The sequence below is a fragment of the Bison bison genome, unplaced genomic scaffold, assembly GCF_000754665.1.
Source record: "Bison bison bison isolate TAMUID 2011002044 unplaced genomic scaffold, Bison_UMD1.0 scf7180017864390, whole genome shotgun sequence".
NCBI lineage: Eukaryota > Metazoa > Chordata > Mammalia > Artiodactyla > Bovidae > Bison > Bison bison.
The window spans coordinates 6882500-6903855 of record NW_011494962.1 but is presented as its reverse complement, the minus strand read 5'-3'; the positions used below and the strand labels follow the sequence as shown (position 1 = coordinate 6903855).

Here is a 21356-nt window from a genome sequence, read left to right as displayed (position 1 = left end):
ATTATTAAATTATTTAGATACATTTTATTTGACTATTCAGTTCTTCTAAAATCTACCAGGCAATCCCACCCCGGCCACCACTCCCTTTTGCATCCTGCATTCCCACATACACAACTCTTTTTCTGACTTAAATATTGAAATCCCCCACCAGGCCTTGTTTTGCCTTTGTTTTACTCTCCCCACCCTCTTCGAATGGCTTCAACCACTGCTATGGTACTCTTGCCTGGAAAATCCCATGGATGGAGGAGCCTGGTGGGCTGCAGTCCATGGGGTCGCTAAGAGTCGGGCACGACTGAGCGACTTCTCTTTCACTTTTCACTTCCATGCATTGGAGAAAGAAATGGCAACCCACTCCAGTGTTCCTGCCTGGAGAATCCCAGGGACGGGGGAGCCTGGTGGGCTGCCGTCTCAGGGGTCGCACAGAGTCGGACACAACTGAAGCGACACAGCAGCAGCAGCAGCAGCAGCAGCAGCAGCATGGTTCTATTGATCATCAGTAAGCAGGTGACTCAATTTGTATTTCTGATCCAGGTTGTATCCTCAACTTCAGATATGGATATTCTGGACATCTATTTCAGTATGTTCCTCAGGCTTCTCAAAAGCAATATATCAAAACTGAGTCCATGATGTTCCTCATCCCCACATACACTCCTACTTCAAAACCCTCCCACGCATCTGTGTCTCAGCAAATAGTGCTATGAAATCTCTCCAGTCAGAAGCCTGGGAGTCAAGATTGATTTCCCCTTCCCTATCATCTATATTTAAATCAGTCAGAAATTTTCATCATGTTTTCCTCCTTCATGACTCACTAACCCCTGCCTTCCATCCTCATTAAAACACCCACAAATAGGCTGTGATCACTTATCTCCCAGGTTACATTTTCGCTAGCCGGTTTCTATGGCCTCCTAGCCATTCTTCCCATTGACGCTGGAAGGATAATCCTTCTGCGTGTTTAGAATATAGTTCTGACTCCATCAACCCACAATTAGAAAACTTCATGGCTTTCTCATGAGTTCATCATAAAACCTAGCATGAAACAAGACCCTCCACAATCTTGCCCCATCTTGCTTGTCTCTCACCACTCCTTCTCTTCATACTGTGCTCTAGAATTATCAAAATGAGGTTTCCCAGGTGGCAGTAGTGGTAAAGAACCCGCCTGCCAATGCAGGAGACTTAAGAGATGTGGGTTCAATTCCAGATCTGGAAGATCCCCTGGATGAGGGCATGGCAACCCACTTCAGTATTCTTATCTGGAGAATGCCATGGACAGAGGAGCCTGGGAGGCTACAGTCCATGGGGTTGCAAAGAGTCAGACACAACTGAGCACACACACACACACACACACATACCACACACTTTGGGCAGAGCACTGTGAAAACTTAAAAGGTTTGATTTTTGTTCTCTTGGAATTTTTACAATCTAAACATATAGGTAGATATATATGTAAGTTTAATATCAGTCTATCACATGGACAAGATAGGCAGGATCTTACCAGCCTTATGAAACAGCTCACCACCCCCTGGATTCTGTGGGTTCAGAAATAACATTGTTCCCATTTGTATATGTAGCTTCACAATACAACTTTCTAAAATCCATGTCAAGAGCTAGGAAATGAGTCAGAAAAAGACATCTAACTCTATGAGATAACTCGCTCTAATTTCCTCATTAGTGAAAACGACATCATCATAAAGAATATCTGCCAACAATCTGATATAAAAATGTACATGCATCATGAAAAATAATTGCTGTTCAATTACTACTGAATTATAAAGCCGTCATACAGGTGCAATAACGCAAGAGCTTTGAAAGTATGAAAAACTGCTTAGCTTAGGTAATTACATGTGTTTGAATAAAGTCCCGAGAATAAAATTTGCAGAGTTTGAAGAAACAATGAAATCAGTATCAAAGTGCTATTTATAACCATATATTTTTAAATTTTCTGTTTTTTCTCCTGCATAAATTTTGAAAGGACAGGGACGATTTTCTAACTCTGGGGTCCAGGGAGTGAGAGAGAGATGAGGAGCTCTTCCTTTGCTTTTTACCTTCTCACCTCTCAAATTGGATCCACAGGGACAGTACTACAAAGATAGAAATCTAGCTATAACCATGGTAATTGCATCTTTTAAAATAGTTAAATCTTACTTATGCCCTGTTCAGAGTTTACATATATGAAAAGTAAAATTTATAGGAAGGCAACTGTATTACTACTGTGAAAAGGATATATTTCTTGTAAATTTCCAGGATCTTTAGCAAGGGAAATTAGGATCTAAAACTAGAAAGGGCTTTAAATATCATGTAATCCAAGGGCATTAGTCACCATGAAAGGAAACCGAGGTCCTGAGAAGTTAAGTTTATTGTACAAATGTGTGTAGATAACAAGAGAACTGAGTCTAAAAGCATTTCTACAATGTTATAAACTTGATTAACTGTAAACTTTATTGGTCTGGGTCAATTTCTAGTTTTCAAGGTACTCAACCTTCAGGCTCTAAGACAGATTATTTTACCCAACTACAATGCTATAGAAATAAAATTGGATTGGCAAAAAAGTGGCATGAATTTTACCACAGGACAAGCTATCAATTAGTTAAGTAAGCTTAGACAAATCACTTCACCTCTCAGCCCCTTCAGTTGTAAAACACTGTAAAACAAGGTGATGGTGGTGGTTTAGCAACTAAGTCGTGTCTGACACTTGCTTCCCCATGGACTGTAACCCACCAGGCTCTTCTGTCCACTGGGCACAAATACCCTCTTGCAGATTTAAGACTGTATAATTTTGATGTTAGGTGCCAGTCTATCTAAAATTATAAATTTTAAAAACCAGATGCCACCAGTCTTACTCCTGTATCTATATTTCCAATCCTTCTTCCCCCTATGGTAAGATGCTTTCCTTAAGCAAGGCATCATTCTTTCAAAACATGTCTATTATCGACCAAACCTGTACTCTAAGCAAATGATTAGATTAAAACTGGGGGCTGGGACTTCCCTGGCAGTTCAGTGGTTAAGACTCTGCACTTCCAATGTAGGAGGCATAGATTCAACCTCAGGTTGGGAAACTGAGATTCCACATGACTTGTGGCGTGGCCAAAGAAAATTTGTTTTTAATGTTTTTTAAGTGGGGGCCTTAACATTCATCAACATCTTAAGTTTTCAAGGTCAGTACCATAGAGAGTAGTAATTTCCTCCTACAGATCTTCTCTAAAATTGGCAAAACCCAAATCTGAGGTGAATGACAAGAAATTAGTTTTACCTTCATACTGAGTAACATAGTACATGATTCAACTGCTTCCTTTTTTCTTTTAGTGAAGATATAATCTAGTATTAAAAATAACAAATTGTTTAGTAGACTTGGCAAAATTTTAGAAATAGTGACTCAAAAAATTAAAATTTTAAAATAGATTACATCTTGTGATGAATTTTGAAACAACTAAAACAAATCCATTTTCTTTCTTGAATAAAAATGTTAACTTTTTCTTAAGGTTATCATCCTGGCATATGTTTAGCAGAGGCTATAGTCTCCTATAGTCTTCTCTAGGTGCTTTTCAAAGGTATGACATGGTGCTCCATAAATTCCCATGAAATATACGTATTATTCAGTAGAGGTGATTAAACAGCAATGTTCTGAAATACTTTTGCTTTGGAATATTTAACATCGTTACAAAATGTCATTGGGGTTATGTTTCACTTCCACTCAAAGCAGGAAGTAACTCTTCCCACATATACACAAAGGGAACTCCATTTCCCTGTTTCATCATTGATTGGATATTCTGCAGGTGCCCCAATATGTCAAATGGTAGAGATAGTTTGACTCCAGCTCTGTTCCTTAGTGGGCTTCCCTGATAGCTCAGTTGGTAAAGAATTTGCCTGCAATGCAAGATACCCTGGTTCGATTCCTGGCTCAGGAAGATCCGCTGGAGAAGGGATAGGATACCCACTCCAGTATTCTTGAGCTTCCCTTGTGGCTCAGCTGGTAAAGAATCCGCCTGCAATGCGGGAGACCTGGGTCCCATCCCTGGGTTGGGAAGATCCCCTGAAGAAGGGAAAAGCTACCCACACCAGTATTCTGGCCTAGAGAAGTCCATGGACTGTATAGTCCATGGAGCTGCAAAGAGTTGGACATGACTGAGCCACTTTCAATTTCACTTAACTTTTTTCTGTTCCTTAGTGTTGAACAGTACGACTATCCACAGCAATGTCTGCTATGTAATGTACTCATCCTCCTTGACACTCTTACTTCATCATGCTGCTGCTGCTGCTGCTAAGTTGCTTCTGTCGTGTCCGACTCTGTGTGACCCCATAGATGGCAGCCCACCAGGCTCCCCCATCCCTGGGATTCTCCAGACAAGAACACGGGCAGGACACATATCCAATTAGTACTAAAGACTCTACCTTCAATTTTCTAGCAAATCCTGGCATTTCTTTTTTTCATTCATTTTTGCCTAGGTTACTATGCTAGTATTTTAGGTAGTGGCAGTAGTAAAAGCAGTAGTTAGGAATTACTGAGTTTTGTCAATACCTCTTAACTGGGGTCCATACTTCTGATCGTGAGTGGAAAAAAAATGATTTGGTATGAAAGATTTTAGCCTTTTGTATCCTGCGTTATTGTAGAAATTTGTTCTATTCAATGGGTTCAATATATAAAAGAGGGATGACTTCAGGACCCAGTCCAAATTCAATATTATAAAGCCATTTATGATCTAGATTTTTTCTTATCCCTTAGCTTCCTGACTCTTTTCTCCCCGACCTTGGAGCTCCCCAATCTAAGCCTTTTGAATCCTTAAAAAACTAAAAACAGAGCTATCCTATGATCCAGCAATCCCACTCCTAGGCATATACCTTGAGAAAACCATAATTCAAAAAGATACATGCACCCCAATGTTCATTGCAGCACTGTTTACAATAGCCAAGACATGGAAGCAATCTAAATGTCTATCAATGGATGAATGGATAAAGAAGATGTGGTATATATATACAATGGAATATTCCTCAGTCATAAAATAAGAATGAAATAATGCCATTTGCAGTGACAAAGATGTACCTAGAGATTGTCATACTGAGTGAGGTAAGTCAGACAGGGAAAGATAAATATCATATATCACATATGTGGAATCTAAAAAAATAGTACAAATAAACTTATTTACAAAACAAAAATAGTCACAGATGTAGAAAGCAAACTTATGGTTACCAAGGGGAAAAAGGGAGAGAAGACTCTTTTCCACTCTCAGCCACTAGACACAAACTGAAATAATATTCCAGGCACTGTTCTAGGAAAAGGCATATAAAGATAAATATGAAACTGCCTCTATTCTCAACACATGGCCAGTGAAGAAAATGGGGAGATTGTGACTGACATATACAAACTACTATTAATATATATAAAATAGGTAACTAACAAGGACCTACTGTATAGCACAAGGAACTCTACTGAATACTTTGTAATGACCGTATGGGGAAAGAATCTAAAGAAGAGTGGAGAGATATATATATATACAACTGATTCACTTTGCTGCACAGCAAAAAGTAATACAACCTTGTGAAAATTAATTTTAAAAAAAGTAAAGTGATCTGTATTGTGGAGAGTATGTCTTCTGTTAGAAACAAGCCTCATTTTATACATTTCCCAAGGGTGAATTGTATCCTTCTAAGGACAGTTAGGACTTCCCTGGTGGCTCAGACGGTAAAGCTTGTGTCTACAATGCGGGAGACCCGGCTTCGAGCCCTGGGTTGGGAAGATCCCCTGGAGAAGGAAATGGCAATCCACTCCAGTACTATTGCCTGGAAAATCCCATGGACAGAGGAGCCTGGTAGGCTACAGTCTATGTGGTCGCAAAGAGTCAGACATGACTGAGCAACTTCACTTTCACTTTCAAGCGATTTCAAGGACTTCCCAGATGGTGCTAGTGGTAAAGAATCCACCTGCAATGCAGGAGACACAGAAGACACCGGTTGGATCCCTGAATAGGGACGATCCCCTGGAGGAGAAAATGGCAATCCACTCCAGTATTCTTGCCTGGAGAATCCCATGGATAGAGGAGCCTGGCAGGCTACAGTACAGAGTCAGAAAGAGTTGGACCCAACTCAAGCAACTGAGCATGCACGCAGGGGATTCAAGCATAGGTATCACTTCCATGGAAATATTTCTGTGGACTTTATTTTTATTGGAGTATAATTGCTTTACAATGTTGTTAGTTTCTGCTGTACAGCAAAGTGAATCAACCATATGCATACATATCCTGCCCCCCTGCTCCCCGACAGCTAGCATTGCTATAAGCTCTACTGCACTCTCTTCTTCTTCCACCACAGCACATAACTCTCTGGAGTGTAGTTCTTGCTTAATTGTTGATATTCCTCACTGTATGGTTACCCCTACCCAGCCAAGTTTGCTATTCTGTCATCATGGGCTCCCCAGGACCTGGTAGCTACCCGGTGCTCAGTAAATATTGCTAGTGGTCAGATAGGGTTCATTAGGTGCATAACAATGCCTTTGTTTCCTTCAAAACATCCTAAGAATATCTCATCTTAAACTGTTTTTTCATTTATTCACTCAGGAAGTCAACTAGTCATGTATTCATATATAGACATCAAGTGTATTCTACCCAATTACTAGAGTCAAGATCTGGTAGCAGATTTTAAAAAAACAAATAAATAAGCAGCACTTCTTGTAGAACTGCATGAGTAAATGTTATTTCTGTCTGGTATGTCATACTCACTCTTAGCCACTAGACACAAAGTGAAATAACATTCCATGCACTGTTCTAGGCAGTGAGGTATAAAGATAAACACGAAACTGCCCCTATTCTCAACACACAGTCAGTGAAGAAAACGCAAACTAATTAAAAACTATTTTTTAAGAAAGATGTACACAGTGTCTTAAGAACACAGAGAAAACTATCTTTGAGAATCAAAGGAGTATTTGTTATTGAAGCATGCTGCTGCTGCTGCTAAGTCGCTTCAGTTGTGTCCAACTCTGTGCGACCCCATAGATGGCAGCCCACCAGGCTCCACCGTCCCTGGGATTCTCCAGGCAAGAACACTGGAGTGGGTTGCCATTTCCTTCTCCAATGCATGAAAGTGAAAAGTGAAAGTGAAGTCGCTCAGTCGTGTCCGACTCTTCCCGACCCCATAGACGGCAGCCCACCAGGCTCCTCGGTCCATGGGATTTTCCAGGCAAGAGTGCTGGAGTGGGTTGCCATTGCCTTCTCAGCAATGTACATTTCTGGTACATTTCCGATGAAACCCTTGTGGAATCTGATACATTCAGGCACTGGGTGCTCAGTAAAAATCATGGGTGGTCATTAGGTTATCAAATAGGCCTTTGACTAATTTCCTCTATTAGATATGATACATTAAATATGTATTATATGTATAATATATATTATAAATATATAATATAAATAATATATATATACTAAATATGTATTATAATAAATTTCCTCTACTAAATACGATAAGTAAAATTTTGCATTCCAAAAATGATACAGGCTCTTTAATTTCAAAACATGCCTGATTTGTATTATAATTTGACATTAAATATCAAGATGTCTAAAAACTTTCCCACACTTTAACCCAGTGATGTTATTTCTGAGAACTAGCCTAAGGTTGTAGTCAGGGAATGAGAACTTTTATGCACAAATATTCATTAAATTTTTGCTTATAAGGTGCCTTCTCTTTTAAATGTGGGCTCAGGGTCCAGAGTTAAAGAAAGATTGACATAACTGATTTGAGACAAATGTAACTAACCCCAAGTGGAGGAATAGTTAAGTAAGCCATGCATCTGTCTATTAATGCAACCATAAAAATTCATGTTTACAAGGAGTTTGCAATGGCATGTTAAACTGCTTATAACATTACCTACAAAAGGGGTAGAAAACATATTATATAATAATTGTATACAATTATACAACTGAAATATTTAAACCTTGCTAATAAAAACTAGCCATGAAGGGACAACATCAAAGGAAATGCTTCAAAAAATTCAGTTTTTTTCCTTCTATTTTTAGACATTTTCCAAATTGTATCTAATGTGTGTACTTATTTCTATAATGGGGGGGGGCAATGTCACTTTATTAAGGGTGGCGTGGAGGGGGAAGGACAGAAAACAAGCCTGAGGGTGTTGGTGTTAGGATAGGATTGTATAAAGCTAAAGTATGCCTAAATTTCCACTTAAGGACTCAAGTGTATTCATAACGACAGTATTCAGTATTTCTGGCCAAGTGTTATTCTCAAGTGGAGTTGAGACTTGTCCTTTAAGTTCATTCTGAGCTCAGTATTGAGAAATGCTTTCCTATTGTTTCAACTTTACTCAGCAAATACTGTTGCTTTGGGGAAGCCCAGGTGGTTCAGTGGTAAATAATCCACCTGCCAATGCAGGAGACAAGGATTCAATCCCTGGAGAAGGAATGGCAACCTGCTCCAGGGTTCTTACCTGGAGAATCCCATGGACTGAAGAGTCTGGTGGGCTACCGTCCACGGGGTCACCAAGAGTCAGACACAACTTAGTGACAGAGCACACACTGCACACTCCCTGGTAACCATCCCCTGATGACAGGTTCCCACCACCTGAGTCATGTCCTTGGGCAAGAATGCACACAGGAGCCAAAGAATTCAAACACAATCATCACCAGGCCCCGGTAAGAGGTGGTGCTACCCTGCTTGTGAAATCACACTGCAGGTGTTCTTTGTCACATACTGGCTAAGTATTAATATATCAACCAGTGGCTGGGGACGATCTTTCCCTTCCATCTGGGGTGGAAAAAAAAAAAACAAAAACAGTATCACTGAGGGTTCTTTGTAAGCCACAGAAATCAAAGGGGGCTAATTTAAACCAAAACTGATTGTAAATTGAGTCCTGGGACTTCCCTGGTGATCCAGTGGTTAAGACTTTGCCTTCAGTGCAGAGAGTGTGGGTTTAAGTCCTGGTCAGGGAGCTAAGACCCCACATGGCACTCTAAAGAATCAAAGCATGAAACAGAAGCAGTATGGTAACAAATATAATAAAGATTTGTCTTAAGAAAAGAAATTGAATCCTTTACAGAAGGAAAAACTAACCATGTCTCCCTGAAGAATGTGAACCAGAACAGTCCTAAGCTCTCCATCAGGGGCACATGGACAATCCCTATTGGGTAGTACCATCAGACTCGGCTTCCACCAGGTCTAATCTTATCAGTCCACTTATGACTAAAATTCCTTGTGGAGAAACAGCGAAACGGCCATCTTAGACCTGTGCTGATCTCCCTTGGCCAGAAGAAAGCCCCACCAGGATCTCGTGGAATAGAAGGAAGTCATTCCTCAAAGGTAAGGAGGACCACACTTTGGGGTTTGCCCTACACAATCCCAGGGTGTACCTGTTTTTCAGGAATAACTATAAATAGCATCACTTTCGCTCACAAATATGTGTAAGTTTGGATAAGAAATTGCATGATTACTCCACACAAAGGAAAAACAAGGCATTGTTAACCAAAGGGGGAGAAGCAGTGCTGAGCTGGTGAAGATAGCCACCATCCCAATCAGACCCTTAGAGGAGGCCGACACAAAGAGTTTTGCACCCAATCTCTCAGGTCAAAGAATCACAGTCAGAAGTCTTTGTCAGTCTTCAGCTTTCGACTCCAATATGAAAATAACATTTCTGTACTCACCCCCTATGTTTTGAATTATTATGACTTTGACCCAATAATTCTACTCCCTTGTCTTCCTATGTCCTTCTGCTAAACTCCTAACTGTTAAAATGTTATCTTTTTACTGCTGCTTTTTTAGCTTAATTTGTGCTCTCCTGCTTTCCAAAATAGAATGTTAACATCCATTCACCCAGCTGGAGGGTCAGGGTGATACCAGAGTCGATACTCCCCAAAGCATGTGTAGGATAGCTGCTGTACCCCTCTTGCTGACTAATAATGAATCAAATAGCGCCTTTTCATTCTGATTTCCTCTGAGAGACTGTTCTACAAGCATGGGGTCAACTTAAAGGAACACGGTTTTTGTTTAAAAATTTCTCCTTTCATTAGTGCACTTAAATTACTTTCTTGCAAACTCTGCTTGTTACCTAAATGTACTAGCACTTTTGTTACCTAATTAGCTTTCTTATCAGAATTCCAACCAAAAATAACAAGAAATGTAATAATGATAAGGTGTCCTGCCCCCTCCAAACAGATTTCCTTTCACGCTTTATCTCTAGGTACTGTTCTGGCTTGTTTTAATTAAAGTATCAGAAATTATTAGACTCAAATTATTTCTTGATCTAGTGCTCAAATTCTCCTGAAAAACTGCTTCTTCTGCCTCCGTATTTAAACCTTTATCAGTGTGAGGCAGATGAGTTTCCACATGTATGAAACTGGATTCATGTAATTCAGTATAAATTTTAGAGGAAAAGCCTAATTTAGCCTCTAAGTAATTAGACAAACAAATCGGATTTGGCCACACTGAGCTACTATGGTTTAAATACTCATGTCTCTTCTCAGGTTCTCTTGGATCATCAAAATGAACATTAAGGTGCAAAAAAAGCCTTATGAAATTTAGCATGGAGTTGTGAAATTCAAAGCAAAGATCTTATTTATTTTTTCATAAGAGGGATGGGGGCAAAAATCACCAAGTTCAAACCACTAACTTAAGTAGTATTCAAGGAGGGTAGTCATGTCTGTTACAGGCTTTAAAAACACCGATGAGAGGGTGCCTTTAAATCCCAGCATTGAGAAGGAGAAAACCATAAGACATATTGGTTATTTGTTTTCCTCATACTCTGTGAAAAAAATTCAGGTTGGAATCTGTTTACTTCTAGTAGAGCTGTGTGAGAGGTTCACTTTATTTGAAGTCATCTGCAATACCATTCCCTTCTGTACTGTCAAGCTTGGTTATGGCAATTACCAGGCCGCCATTTTGAACTTGTGTCTTATTGGAGCGTCAATCCTTACCCGGGTGTTTGCAGGTTGGCTTGCTGATGTCTGCCTAGGAAGAAACAAGCTGGTCCATATTTGCTTATTTCTGCATTTTCTAGGTGAGTGTCCACTTCTGACTGGATTGTTTTACAACTTATTTTAGTGGATTTTTATTAGAATGTTTGATTTACATTATTCCCACCTTGTTTTTAGCATAAAGTGTAATAAATGAGCCTAGAATGTTGTTTCAATTTATTTTATTCTCTGTATAATTTGAGGGATACTAGTAAGTGTGTATGTATGTATGTGTGTCTCTGTGTGTTAGAAGTTGCTTTGATACCTTTATCATTGCATTGATTATATTTTATATTAATTATCTCTTCAAATGTCTGTCTTCTGTAGAATGCCCTCCTTTTCCCCCTTCCTATCACAAGCCCAAATTTGTGACAAATTCTATGTGAAATGTGATGTTTATTTGCTTCACAATTAAAATGAAATGTGCTAAAAAGGTGTTTTGAAGTTCATGTAGAATAACTGAGAAACATTTTCATGAAAAAAATGATCTTTTAATTAGTCATATAGTAATTAAGATTGCATTTGATACATGATTTCCATGTTATGAGCTATGGTTACCTGCTAAAAAAATGAGTGAATTTAACACTATCCTGTGCTACTTTACATAACAAAAAAAGAAATATATCCTTAAAATTTTGGGAGCAAAGTGATTGCAAGCAATATTGGTAAAATATCAAGTTTGTTTGATAAGGTATAGAGACCAAGTTGATGAACAGTTTAGAAATTTAGACTGTGAAGTTCAACATGGTCTTCTAGACACAAAGGAGTTACTGAAGATGAGATGAACACGTTTGGGAAATCTTCCAATAAACAATCACAGTGAGAGGTTAGAGAAAACAGAAAATCTCTGGATGCTGGTGTAGTTGATGGAGAAGTATCAATTCAGGAAAGAGCATAAAACAACAACAACAAAAAAACTCATCGACTAAATAAGAGCACAAATATGAGGGAAGGACAGAAATTAACTCCAAGTTCTGAGCTGAGAAACTTAGGAAGGCAGTTCATCAAAACCAACCAGTGCAGCAGAAATGCAGTTTTGGGGGAGAGGGAAGATGATGAGGAAGTGATGGGTAGCAGATACTCAGCCTATGTACATTTGTATCAGATGGCCAAGTACCATTCACTAAATCGATCAGCGTGTGATTCAAACTTGTAAACTGCTTCAGTTCTGTGAAACATAAACTAAGTCACTGCATGGCAAATATTCATTCACCATTCCACAAATGTTTCTCGTTGACTACTAGGCATTGTTCCAGATTCTGGAATGTAATAAAGAATAAGGCAGTCTCTTTTCTTATGAAGCTAACTTTCTCAAATGGGACACGAGAAAATCAAGAAATAGCTATTTTGTTGGGTGGTAATGCACAATGATGAAAAATAAAGCTGGGGGAGTGGACAGGACAGACTAGATAGTGACAAGGCTGCTCTTCTGTATCAGGGAATATTTTCTGATGAGGAGGCATCTAAGCATGATTTACTCTTTTTTACTTGGTAACAGACTACATAGCAGTGTACATATACATCAGTGCCAATCACCTTTGCAGATAAGATCATCTATATCATTTTTCTAGATTCCACATGTATGTATTGATATACGGTATTTGTTTCTCTCTTTCTGACTTACTTCACCCTGTATGATAGTCTCTAGGTTCATATGTGCCTCTACAAATGACCCAACTTAATTCCTTTTTATGGCTGAGTAATACTTCATTGTATATTGTGTACCACATGTTCTTTATCCGTTCCTCTGTTGATGGACATCAGGAAATTAAAAAAAACAGGGGATATATGTATATGTATCTGTAGATGTAGAGCTGATTCACTTTGCTATACAGTGGAAACTAACACAATATTGTAAAGTAACTATACTCCAACAAAAAATTTAAAAAAGAAAAATATAAGCAATTCATGTTAAAAAAAAAAAACCAAAAGTTTTCTTTAACAGGCTTCTGAGTTGCTTAAGATCATAGCGTTTTCTGTCTCTATTGATTAAGAACAAATAACCGTTGTGAAAGATGGTTTTCTCTGAGGGGTGGGAGTGCAGACATCTTTATTATCTCACATCAGGTGTTTCTGAATTGTTTTAATTTTGTTTAAATGGACTTGATTTGTTCTCCCCCAAACCCTTCTCCCATATGGGCTACCACATAACACTGAGCAGAGTTGCATGTGCCGTACAATAGGTCCTTGTTGATTATCTGTTTTAAACATAGCAGTGTGTGTATATGTATGGCTGAGTCCCTTTGCTATTCACCTAAAACTATCAGAACATTGTTAATCGGTTATACTCCAATACAAAATAAAAAGTTCCTCCCAAATGGACATGATTTGTTTATATATTCTGAGAGGTGGTTTGAGTTTGAGGGAAAAATAAACTAGGACTCTGGATTCATTAAAAACACATATTGAGGGAAATATTTACTTTTAGGAAAATTATATTGCCTCCAGAATTGCCATGATTAATATTTTAATAAGACTATCACAAGACGAGGCTACATTCAGAAGAAAAACTTTATTTCTGGTGTGCTTTGGTGAGTCAGTGGTCTATGCATATTTATTTCTCTTTTTCTCCGTCTACGGGCACTGCTTTATTATCTGTGGCTGCCTTTCCCTTGGAGGATTTCTACATGGGCACTCACCATCTGATTAACAACGTACCCAAAAAAGAGCAGACAAGGCTGTTTCACGTAGCACTGTTGGCCGTCTGCCTCGGCACAGGAGGAATCAGAGCTGTAGTCTGTCCATTGGGTGCTTACAGCCTTCAGGAGTGTGGATCCCAGAAACAAACATCCCTTTTTAACTGGGAAGTAGAGCTAGCTAGGAGAGAAAACAGGCTTATAACATCCTTTTCCCTTTGTGCATTTCTCATTGTTTGCTCTCTGGGTCCATTTTGATGGCAGTCATTCAGCCTTTGCCATTGATTGGGCTGGGTGACAGTGAGATAATACCTGTGACAGTGATTAAGCCAGTAGTCCCAGGAGCCTATGAGTCAGGTATAGACCAATACAGCTTAATGGCACCTTCTTGAAACACATTGATGAATTTGTCCTCCACATAAACAAGTGTGAGATGGTGTGTCGTATTGAATAGAAGATGGTTTTGGAGCCAAACAGGCCTTGGTGGAAATCTCAGCTCTACACAATTGCCTGATCTTAGTAATGTCATTTATTCTTTATGAGTTTAACCATTTCTGAAGGGTTATCATAATACCTCTTCTTGGATTTTCTTAGAAGTAATAATATGTATATTGCTGGTAGAGAACATGGCACATAGCAGTAATCAATAACTTGTTTTTCTTAGTTATGTCTACATTGTAATAGACTAATTCGGCAGGGATTATAAATTCAGCAAGAAGATGAGAAGGATGGAAGAAGAATTTTACTTCTTAAATATCCATTAAAGCATCAACCAACATCTCTATTTCACATTCACTCCACTCCCAGCACCTGACAGAATTTCTAGTCCATAGAAATCAAACCACATTTCTATGAGTCTTTCTCTCCCAGTGAGTTCTTTTACAGTGTTATGTGTTTCTAAAGAACCAATTTTAATTATCAAATGCAAATTCAAGAAAAAAATTGAAATTTTGATCTTAAGAAAATGTAGTTCAACACTTAGTAGAGAACTTTGTTGTTATTGTCATTCATTAATGGATATCAGATATATCTGAGATATGTTGTCTTTCTTCCTCTTCTCTGTGAAATGAGTTAGCAACATTTTTCTAAAATATTGCGTTTTCCACCAGTGTTAGCAATAGATAAAAGCAAAGCAGAAATAGGATCAGACAAAATGTCTAAAGAGAACTCATATTTAAAGCATTAAATGAAAAAATTATAATAAATATTATTTAGGTATTATTACATGTAGCTATCTGAGACATTTCCTTTTTTCTTTCTGTCTTTCTTTCTTCCTTCCTTTTCTTTTCCCCACCCTCCTGCCATATTATATTAATATTACAAAGCACTCAGGCCTATTTTGGATTAAGTCCAGACGAAAGAGAATAATGCTATTTTACCAAAGGTGGAAGGAACTCTACTTCTTACAGCAAATTCTGCCTCCTTGACCTGCCCAAAGGAGAAAGAAAAATCTTTCTTTTTTATTCTATTCGGAGGTTTTAATCCTTAATTAGCAACATCATTTTGATTAAATAAGACTCTGGAGGATTAAGACTAGAGAGCAATCAGTTGTTCTGAAAGATAGCTCTGGAGAATTTATTGTACTGTGGTCTTAGTCATTCAGAATTGTGTTTAATCAAAGTGACATTTCTCAGCGTTGATTACAAAGGAGACATTATATGAATGAAATATTTCCTCGGGGAAACGGAGGGGACACCCAATGGGTTTGTGCTTTAGGACATTGGAAAGGGGGATGAGGAATAGGGTGAAAATGAATTTCTGGAGCCAGGCCACATTTAAGATGAACACCTTTAGATTGGGTTACTTATTATTTTCTGATTTCATTAAAATCTCCAATAAAGGGATAATGCAACATTTTTTTTAAATTAAGGGTTCTGAGAAAGGGATATAAAGAATCAGAATGTTATTCTTTAACATGATGAAAGACTGTAGAAATAATAAGCTCCTTGAAGGCTGAAGATGGTTGTTTTTTCTTTCTCAGTTCAAATACTAAACTATGGAAAAACTTTTATGAACAGCTGCTTGTTGCAGTTTATAGAAATGAATGTTCATTCTATTCTTGTACATACTGCAGGGGTTGGTGGCAAGATGGATAGAACCCCTGCTGGGCAGCCAGGCAGCTGGCAGGAACCCGGCTGTGTCACTTAGGTGTCTTAGGTTTTCAGCAAGTTTCTTCACCTCTCAAAGCCCCGGGTCCCTCAGCCACAGAATGTGGATGCTTTGGAGGGCTGTTGTGGAGTTTTTATGCAAAGTACCAGGGCACATTATAGGTTTTCAAATCAGGGTAGCTATGACCAATGTTATTCAATGACGAGTAAGTCATCAGCTAAAGTCATTGTCCAACTTCTGGGAAAGAGGAAGGCCATTTAGGAGAAGGTCATCTTTAAAATGAGCCGCTCCTTGATTTATCGTCTATTTCTTCAAGTCAAAAATGCCCCTAGAAATGACAGGCATAGTTAATATAATGAATTTCAGTAGTGGCTTTTGAAAAAGCAACATACCACTTGAATCCATAACCACTTGAAGGTTGCATCCAGTTCCGGTTTCAGCACAGATGTCAGATGTTCATAGTTACGGGACCCTTAATGAGATGTGTCATTGCATCTCTACCACCTAACGATCATGTGAAATAGTGTAGACTGGAAGTCTCAGGCATTGAAAGCACCACTTCCGAGTGGAGCTGCCAAATGTAGGTGAGAAAACCTCTCCCAGCCAACATCACCATCTGGTACTGGATTATCCTCAAATATGTACCTCATTGAAAGAATAAAGCTAAGCTCCCTGAAATCAAGAGGCACAGTAATCTGCCAACTTCTGCTCGTGCCATCACCCAGAACTGAACCTGGCTCTTTCAGTATTTTCCAAACGCTGAGGTGTACAATCAAGAGTTACCATACTGGAGATCATATGAGTAAATACACCTGTGCAGAATCTTTTCCGGAAGCAAACTGAATGGTGAATAATTAAGTCTGTTCATGACTGTAATTTTAAATCCTACCACAGTTAAACTTAAATCTTGCTCCCTCACGTCTCTACTTTGGGTTTCCCTGGTGGCTCAGATGGTACAGAATCTGTCCACAATGCAAGAGACCCAGGTTCTATCTCTGGGTTGGGAAGATCCCCTGGAGAAGGGAATAGCAGCCCACTCCAGTATTCTTGCCTGGAGAATTCCATGGACAGAGAAGCCTGGTGGGCTACAGTTTATGAGATCGCAAAGAGTCGGACATGACTGAGCAACTAACACTCACTCATATCTTTGCTTACTTCATGTGATAATTTGCATCCCCTCTGCATATCATAGCCTGTTGTGAACCAGTTGCCAGAGTGAATTCTACATGCTGTAAAGGCTCAAATAGGATATTGGTAAATTTCTTGTAAAAGTCTAGAGACTGAATTATTCCATCCCTGAAATTTTGATTATCTGGTACTCAGTTTGACTCTACATAATATATGTCTCCTACTAAACTGTTCTGATTTAAAATACTTGCTCAAATTTAATATTTTTTATCTTAGGAAAATACTAGAGGTAAAAAATCATTATCCCACAGCCTTTTTTTTCAAACCTGTTGTAATATTTTACTAAAGTATTGTCTGAGAGAAAGTGAAAGTTAGTCACTTAGTTGTGTCTGACTCTTTGTAACCCCATGGACTGTAGCCCACCAGACTCTTCTGTCCATGGGATTCTCCAGGCAAGAATACTGGAGTGGGTTGCCATTCCCTTCTCCAGGGCATCTTCCCAACCCAGGGATCAAACCTGGGTCTCCTGCATTTCAGGTGGATTCTTTACCAGCTAAGCCACCAGGGAGTATTAGAGTATTGTCTGAAAGAAGTGATTCTCAAACCTAGATGTCCAGGAAAGCTTAAAAATACTGATGCCTGGACCCTGCCACCAGAAATTCTGATCATGTTAATTTGAGGTGGGAACCAGAGGCTTTTTTTTAAAGCTGCCTAAGTAGTCAGGTTTGAGAACCACTGCTCTCAAGCAGTGTTGCCTGATTTTAAGAATCATTTGAGGATTTTGATAAAAAATGTTCCCCATAACTCTACTTAATGCAGTGTGATGACTTGAATGGAAAGGAAATTCAAAAGGGAGAGGGTATATGTATGTGTATGATTGATTCATTTTGCAGAACAGTAGTAATTAACACAACATTGTAAAGTAATGATATGCCAATAAAAATTAATTAAAAAACAAAACAAACAAACAAAAAACACTGCCCATGTCCCTACCTCCAACTTCTCAGATCAGAATTTCCTGGGAGCATAGCTGGGGAATGTGCATTTTTACCAAGTGCTTCAGAATTTTGAAAACAGTTCGAGAGACTTAAGAAAAGAGAATTCCACACATGGTCTGGATTTTTGAAAAGAAATAGAGCTAAACACTAATGGAAGCACTTATTTTGTACGAAGATGCTTCAGAAAATTTTGATGATTCATAACAGTTTTTCTTTACCACTCCAGAAATCTACCTGATTGAGAAATCCTACCTAATCCTTTAGGAGAAAAACAAAATATGAAATTACACAATTCTGCAATGGTAAAATCATAATTTACAAGATACATTTCAGCTAACAAAATCAAAACAGTTCTTGGCATAGTCTTATTAGAACTCATTTCTTATTAGTACTCACTAACATGGACATAACTCTTTTTATTGCTTTGTTTTATTGTGCTTCACAGGGAATAGAATTTTTAAGTTCATAAATTTATAAATTTTTATGAATTGTAAATTTCGTAAAATTTACAAATTGCAAGTTAATGACAGCCTTGTGTGTAGCAAGTCTATTGGTGCCGTTTTTTCCAACAGCCTTTGCTGACTTTGTGTCTCTGAAGCATCTGATAATTCTCACAGTATGTAAACTTCATTATTATTATTTTAGTTATTATGGTGATCTGTGATCAGTGATCCTTGATGTTACTACCACCATGCACTCAAGGCTCAGATGATGGTTAGTATTATTTAGCAATAAAATATTTTTAAATTAAGGTAAGCATATTATTTTTTTAGGCATAATGCTATAGCACATTCAAAGCATTATAGCGCAGTATAAACATAACTTTTATATACACTGGAAAACCAAAAAGTTTTTGCAACTTCATGCCCCCTGTTATATCTTGGTGGTCTGAAACCAGACCCATAGTATTGATATCTTCAAGGTATGCTTGCACTCAGAATATCTTCTAAGTTGAATACTGAGGAATAGCTTGTAAACTATTAAACTATTAAAAAACCACTAGACCTTCCAAAATTCTATTTGCCTGGGCTCCAGCCAAGTTTAACAAATGTGCCCACTCAACGTAGTAACAACAGGCACCTCCTCTGTTATCTTTGCCAAAATTGTCAGCATTCAGAAAACACTCAGAATTTCTCTCTGACATACAATGATAAACTAAAAAATATTGAGAAAAAGGGAAAAAAAAAAAAAAAGAAATTTCTTACATTTCTTACTGATCCTGCAGCCTCCCACTTTTTCTTAAGGCCTGTGTGGTGGCTTTTAACCTGTAGGTGCGTCAATAGTGACTTACTATCATCAATAAACATGCAGTGGTTCAAAGATCTTAAACTCAGAAAATGAGAAAATGATACACCTTTTTTTAAAAAAAGCAACAGAGTAAATTTGAAGACCTAGTGGGCTTTATCAGGTCATTCATGAATTGGGGAGCATCTCTTCTAACAACCAGAATGGTGCTTTGAGGGGTTGTACGAAATGGAAGCCTTTTGTAGGAAGAAGGATAGGGCATGGGAGCTATTAGAAAAAGAAAAGAAAGCATTATTTTTGGGTCAGGATATCTTCTTTTGGGAGTGGGTATTGGGAAGGGAATGGCAACGGTTGCACCACATAGATTGCTGCTTTTTCTCCTGAGGGATGGAGAGGTTCACAAGACAGATGACTTCACTGATGCTGACCAGAAAATTCCATACTGGTTGATTACATTTCTGGGGAGGCTCAAAACTTCAAGTAAGTCATGTATCTAAGTCTAGGTTTGGTATCATGGACTTTAAGCCCAAGTGACATTATTTTGGGCCTGGTTTTCTCTTCAACAGCATTAACAACTGTTAAAATTGGGATGTTGACAGAAGAAAGGGAAATAAAGACAGAAAGGGAATGAGAGCAAGTTAGAAGAGTGAGAGGCAGGGAGAGCAAAGAAAGAGAATGAAGCAGTCCCCTGAATTTCTTAATTAAAAATAAACCTTTTATTTAAATTTTGCTGCCTGTCCACCAAAATTAATGATCTTCTTTTATTAAGCTGTCTTTTCTTTAATAGCATTGTTGAAAAATACTTATAGATGAAAAGTAGGAAAAAATTATATAAATGAATTTATTTACAAAACAAAAACAGACTCACTAATTTTGGAAACAAACTTATGGTTAAAGAGAAGAAACTTAGCAGGGAGGGATAAATTAGGAGCTTGGGATGAACACACAGATACTACTATATTACTATTGTTTAATTGTTCAGTCGTGTCCTATTCTTCTGCAATCCCATGGACTGTAGCCCTCCAGGCTCCTCTGTTCATGGGATTTCCCAAGCAAGAATACTGGAGTGGGTTGCCATTTCCTTCTCCAGGGGATCTCCCTGACCCAAGGCTCGAATCTGGATCCTGCATTGGCAGGTGGGTTCTTTAACACTGAGCTACCTGGGAAGCCCACAGAACTATATTTATATAATAGATAATCAACAAGGACCTATTGTACAGCATGGGGAACTCTACTCAGTATTCTGTAATAACCCAATGTGGGAAAAGAATCTGAAAAAGAATGAATATATGTACTATTTAACTGATTCACTATGCTGTATACTTGAAACCAACACAAACATTGTTAATCAACTATACTCCAATAATTTTAAGTAGAAACTGCAAAACTTCCTCTGGTCTCTCTTTCTCCAAGTTCATGTCAGCTAGGTTATTCTTTGAAGTATTTCAGTGGGCCAGTGGTCATGCTAAAAGAAGCAGTGGCTGACAACAGCTGCTGCTGCTGCTAAGTCACTTCAGTTGTGTCCAACTCTGTGTGACCCCATAGACGGCAGCCCACCAGGCTGCACCGTCCCTGGGATTCTCCAGACAAGAACACTGGAGTGGGTTGCCATTTCCTTCTCCAATGCATGAAAGTGAAAAGTGAAAGGGAAGTCGCTCAGTCATGTCCAACTCTTCACGACCCCATGGACTGCAGCCCACCAGGCTCCTCCGCCCATGGGCTTTGCCAGGCAAGAGTACTGGCATGGGGTGCCATCGCTTTCTCTGATTGACAACAGCATCCACTATGAAATCAGCGCCCCACTGTTACATTGACTCTTCTAAACAGTTCAATTTTAACCCATTGAAGAGCCACAAATCCAGGTGAAGAGCCACCATAATCCTGGTGAATTATCTCAGTATCATTCCATGAAGAATAACATATTCTCTCTGAACTCTTAAAATTATCCACTAAGACTTGGGAGACCTGGAAGTTTTCCTCCCCTCTTTCATTATGTTCTCAAGTAGGATGGAAAGCCCATTTCAAACTGTTTCTCTTATAATCACTTAAAATAAGTCTGAAGCATGTCAAAATTGGTCAGTCTAAAAAATGACAAAACATTTGAGTGACTTTAAAAATTATTACTAAATATGCTTGTTAGCCATCTGTATGTCTTCTTTGGAGAAATGTCTATTTAGTTCTTTGGCCCATTTTTTGATTGGGTCATTTATTTTTCTGGAGTTGAGCTGTAGGAGTTGCTTCTATATTTTTGAGATTAGTTGTTTGTCAGTTGCTTCATTTGCTATTATTTTCTCCCATTC

At 38.5% G+C, this 21356-nt stretch overlaps 1 protein-coding gene across 1 annotated transcript in view; it reads left to right on the top strand.

Moving 5' to 3' along the window:
• Nucleotides 1-10623: 10623 nt before the first annotated feature.
• Nucleotides 10624-21356, top strand: part of SLC15A5 (solute carrier family 15, member 5) — a 97191-nt gene continuing 86458 nt past the window's right edge. The window contains 2 exon segments of the mRNA XM_010858745.1: nucleotides 10624-10982; nucleotides 13519-13743. Of these exon segments, the coding sequence (XP_010857047.1) occupies nucleotides 10624-10982; nucleotides 13519-13743 (584 nt within the window).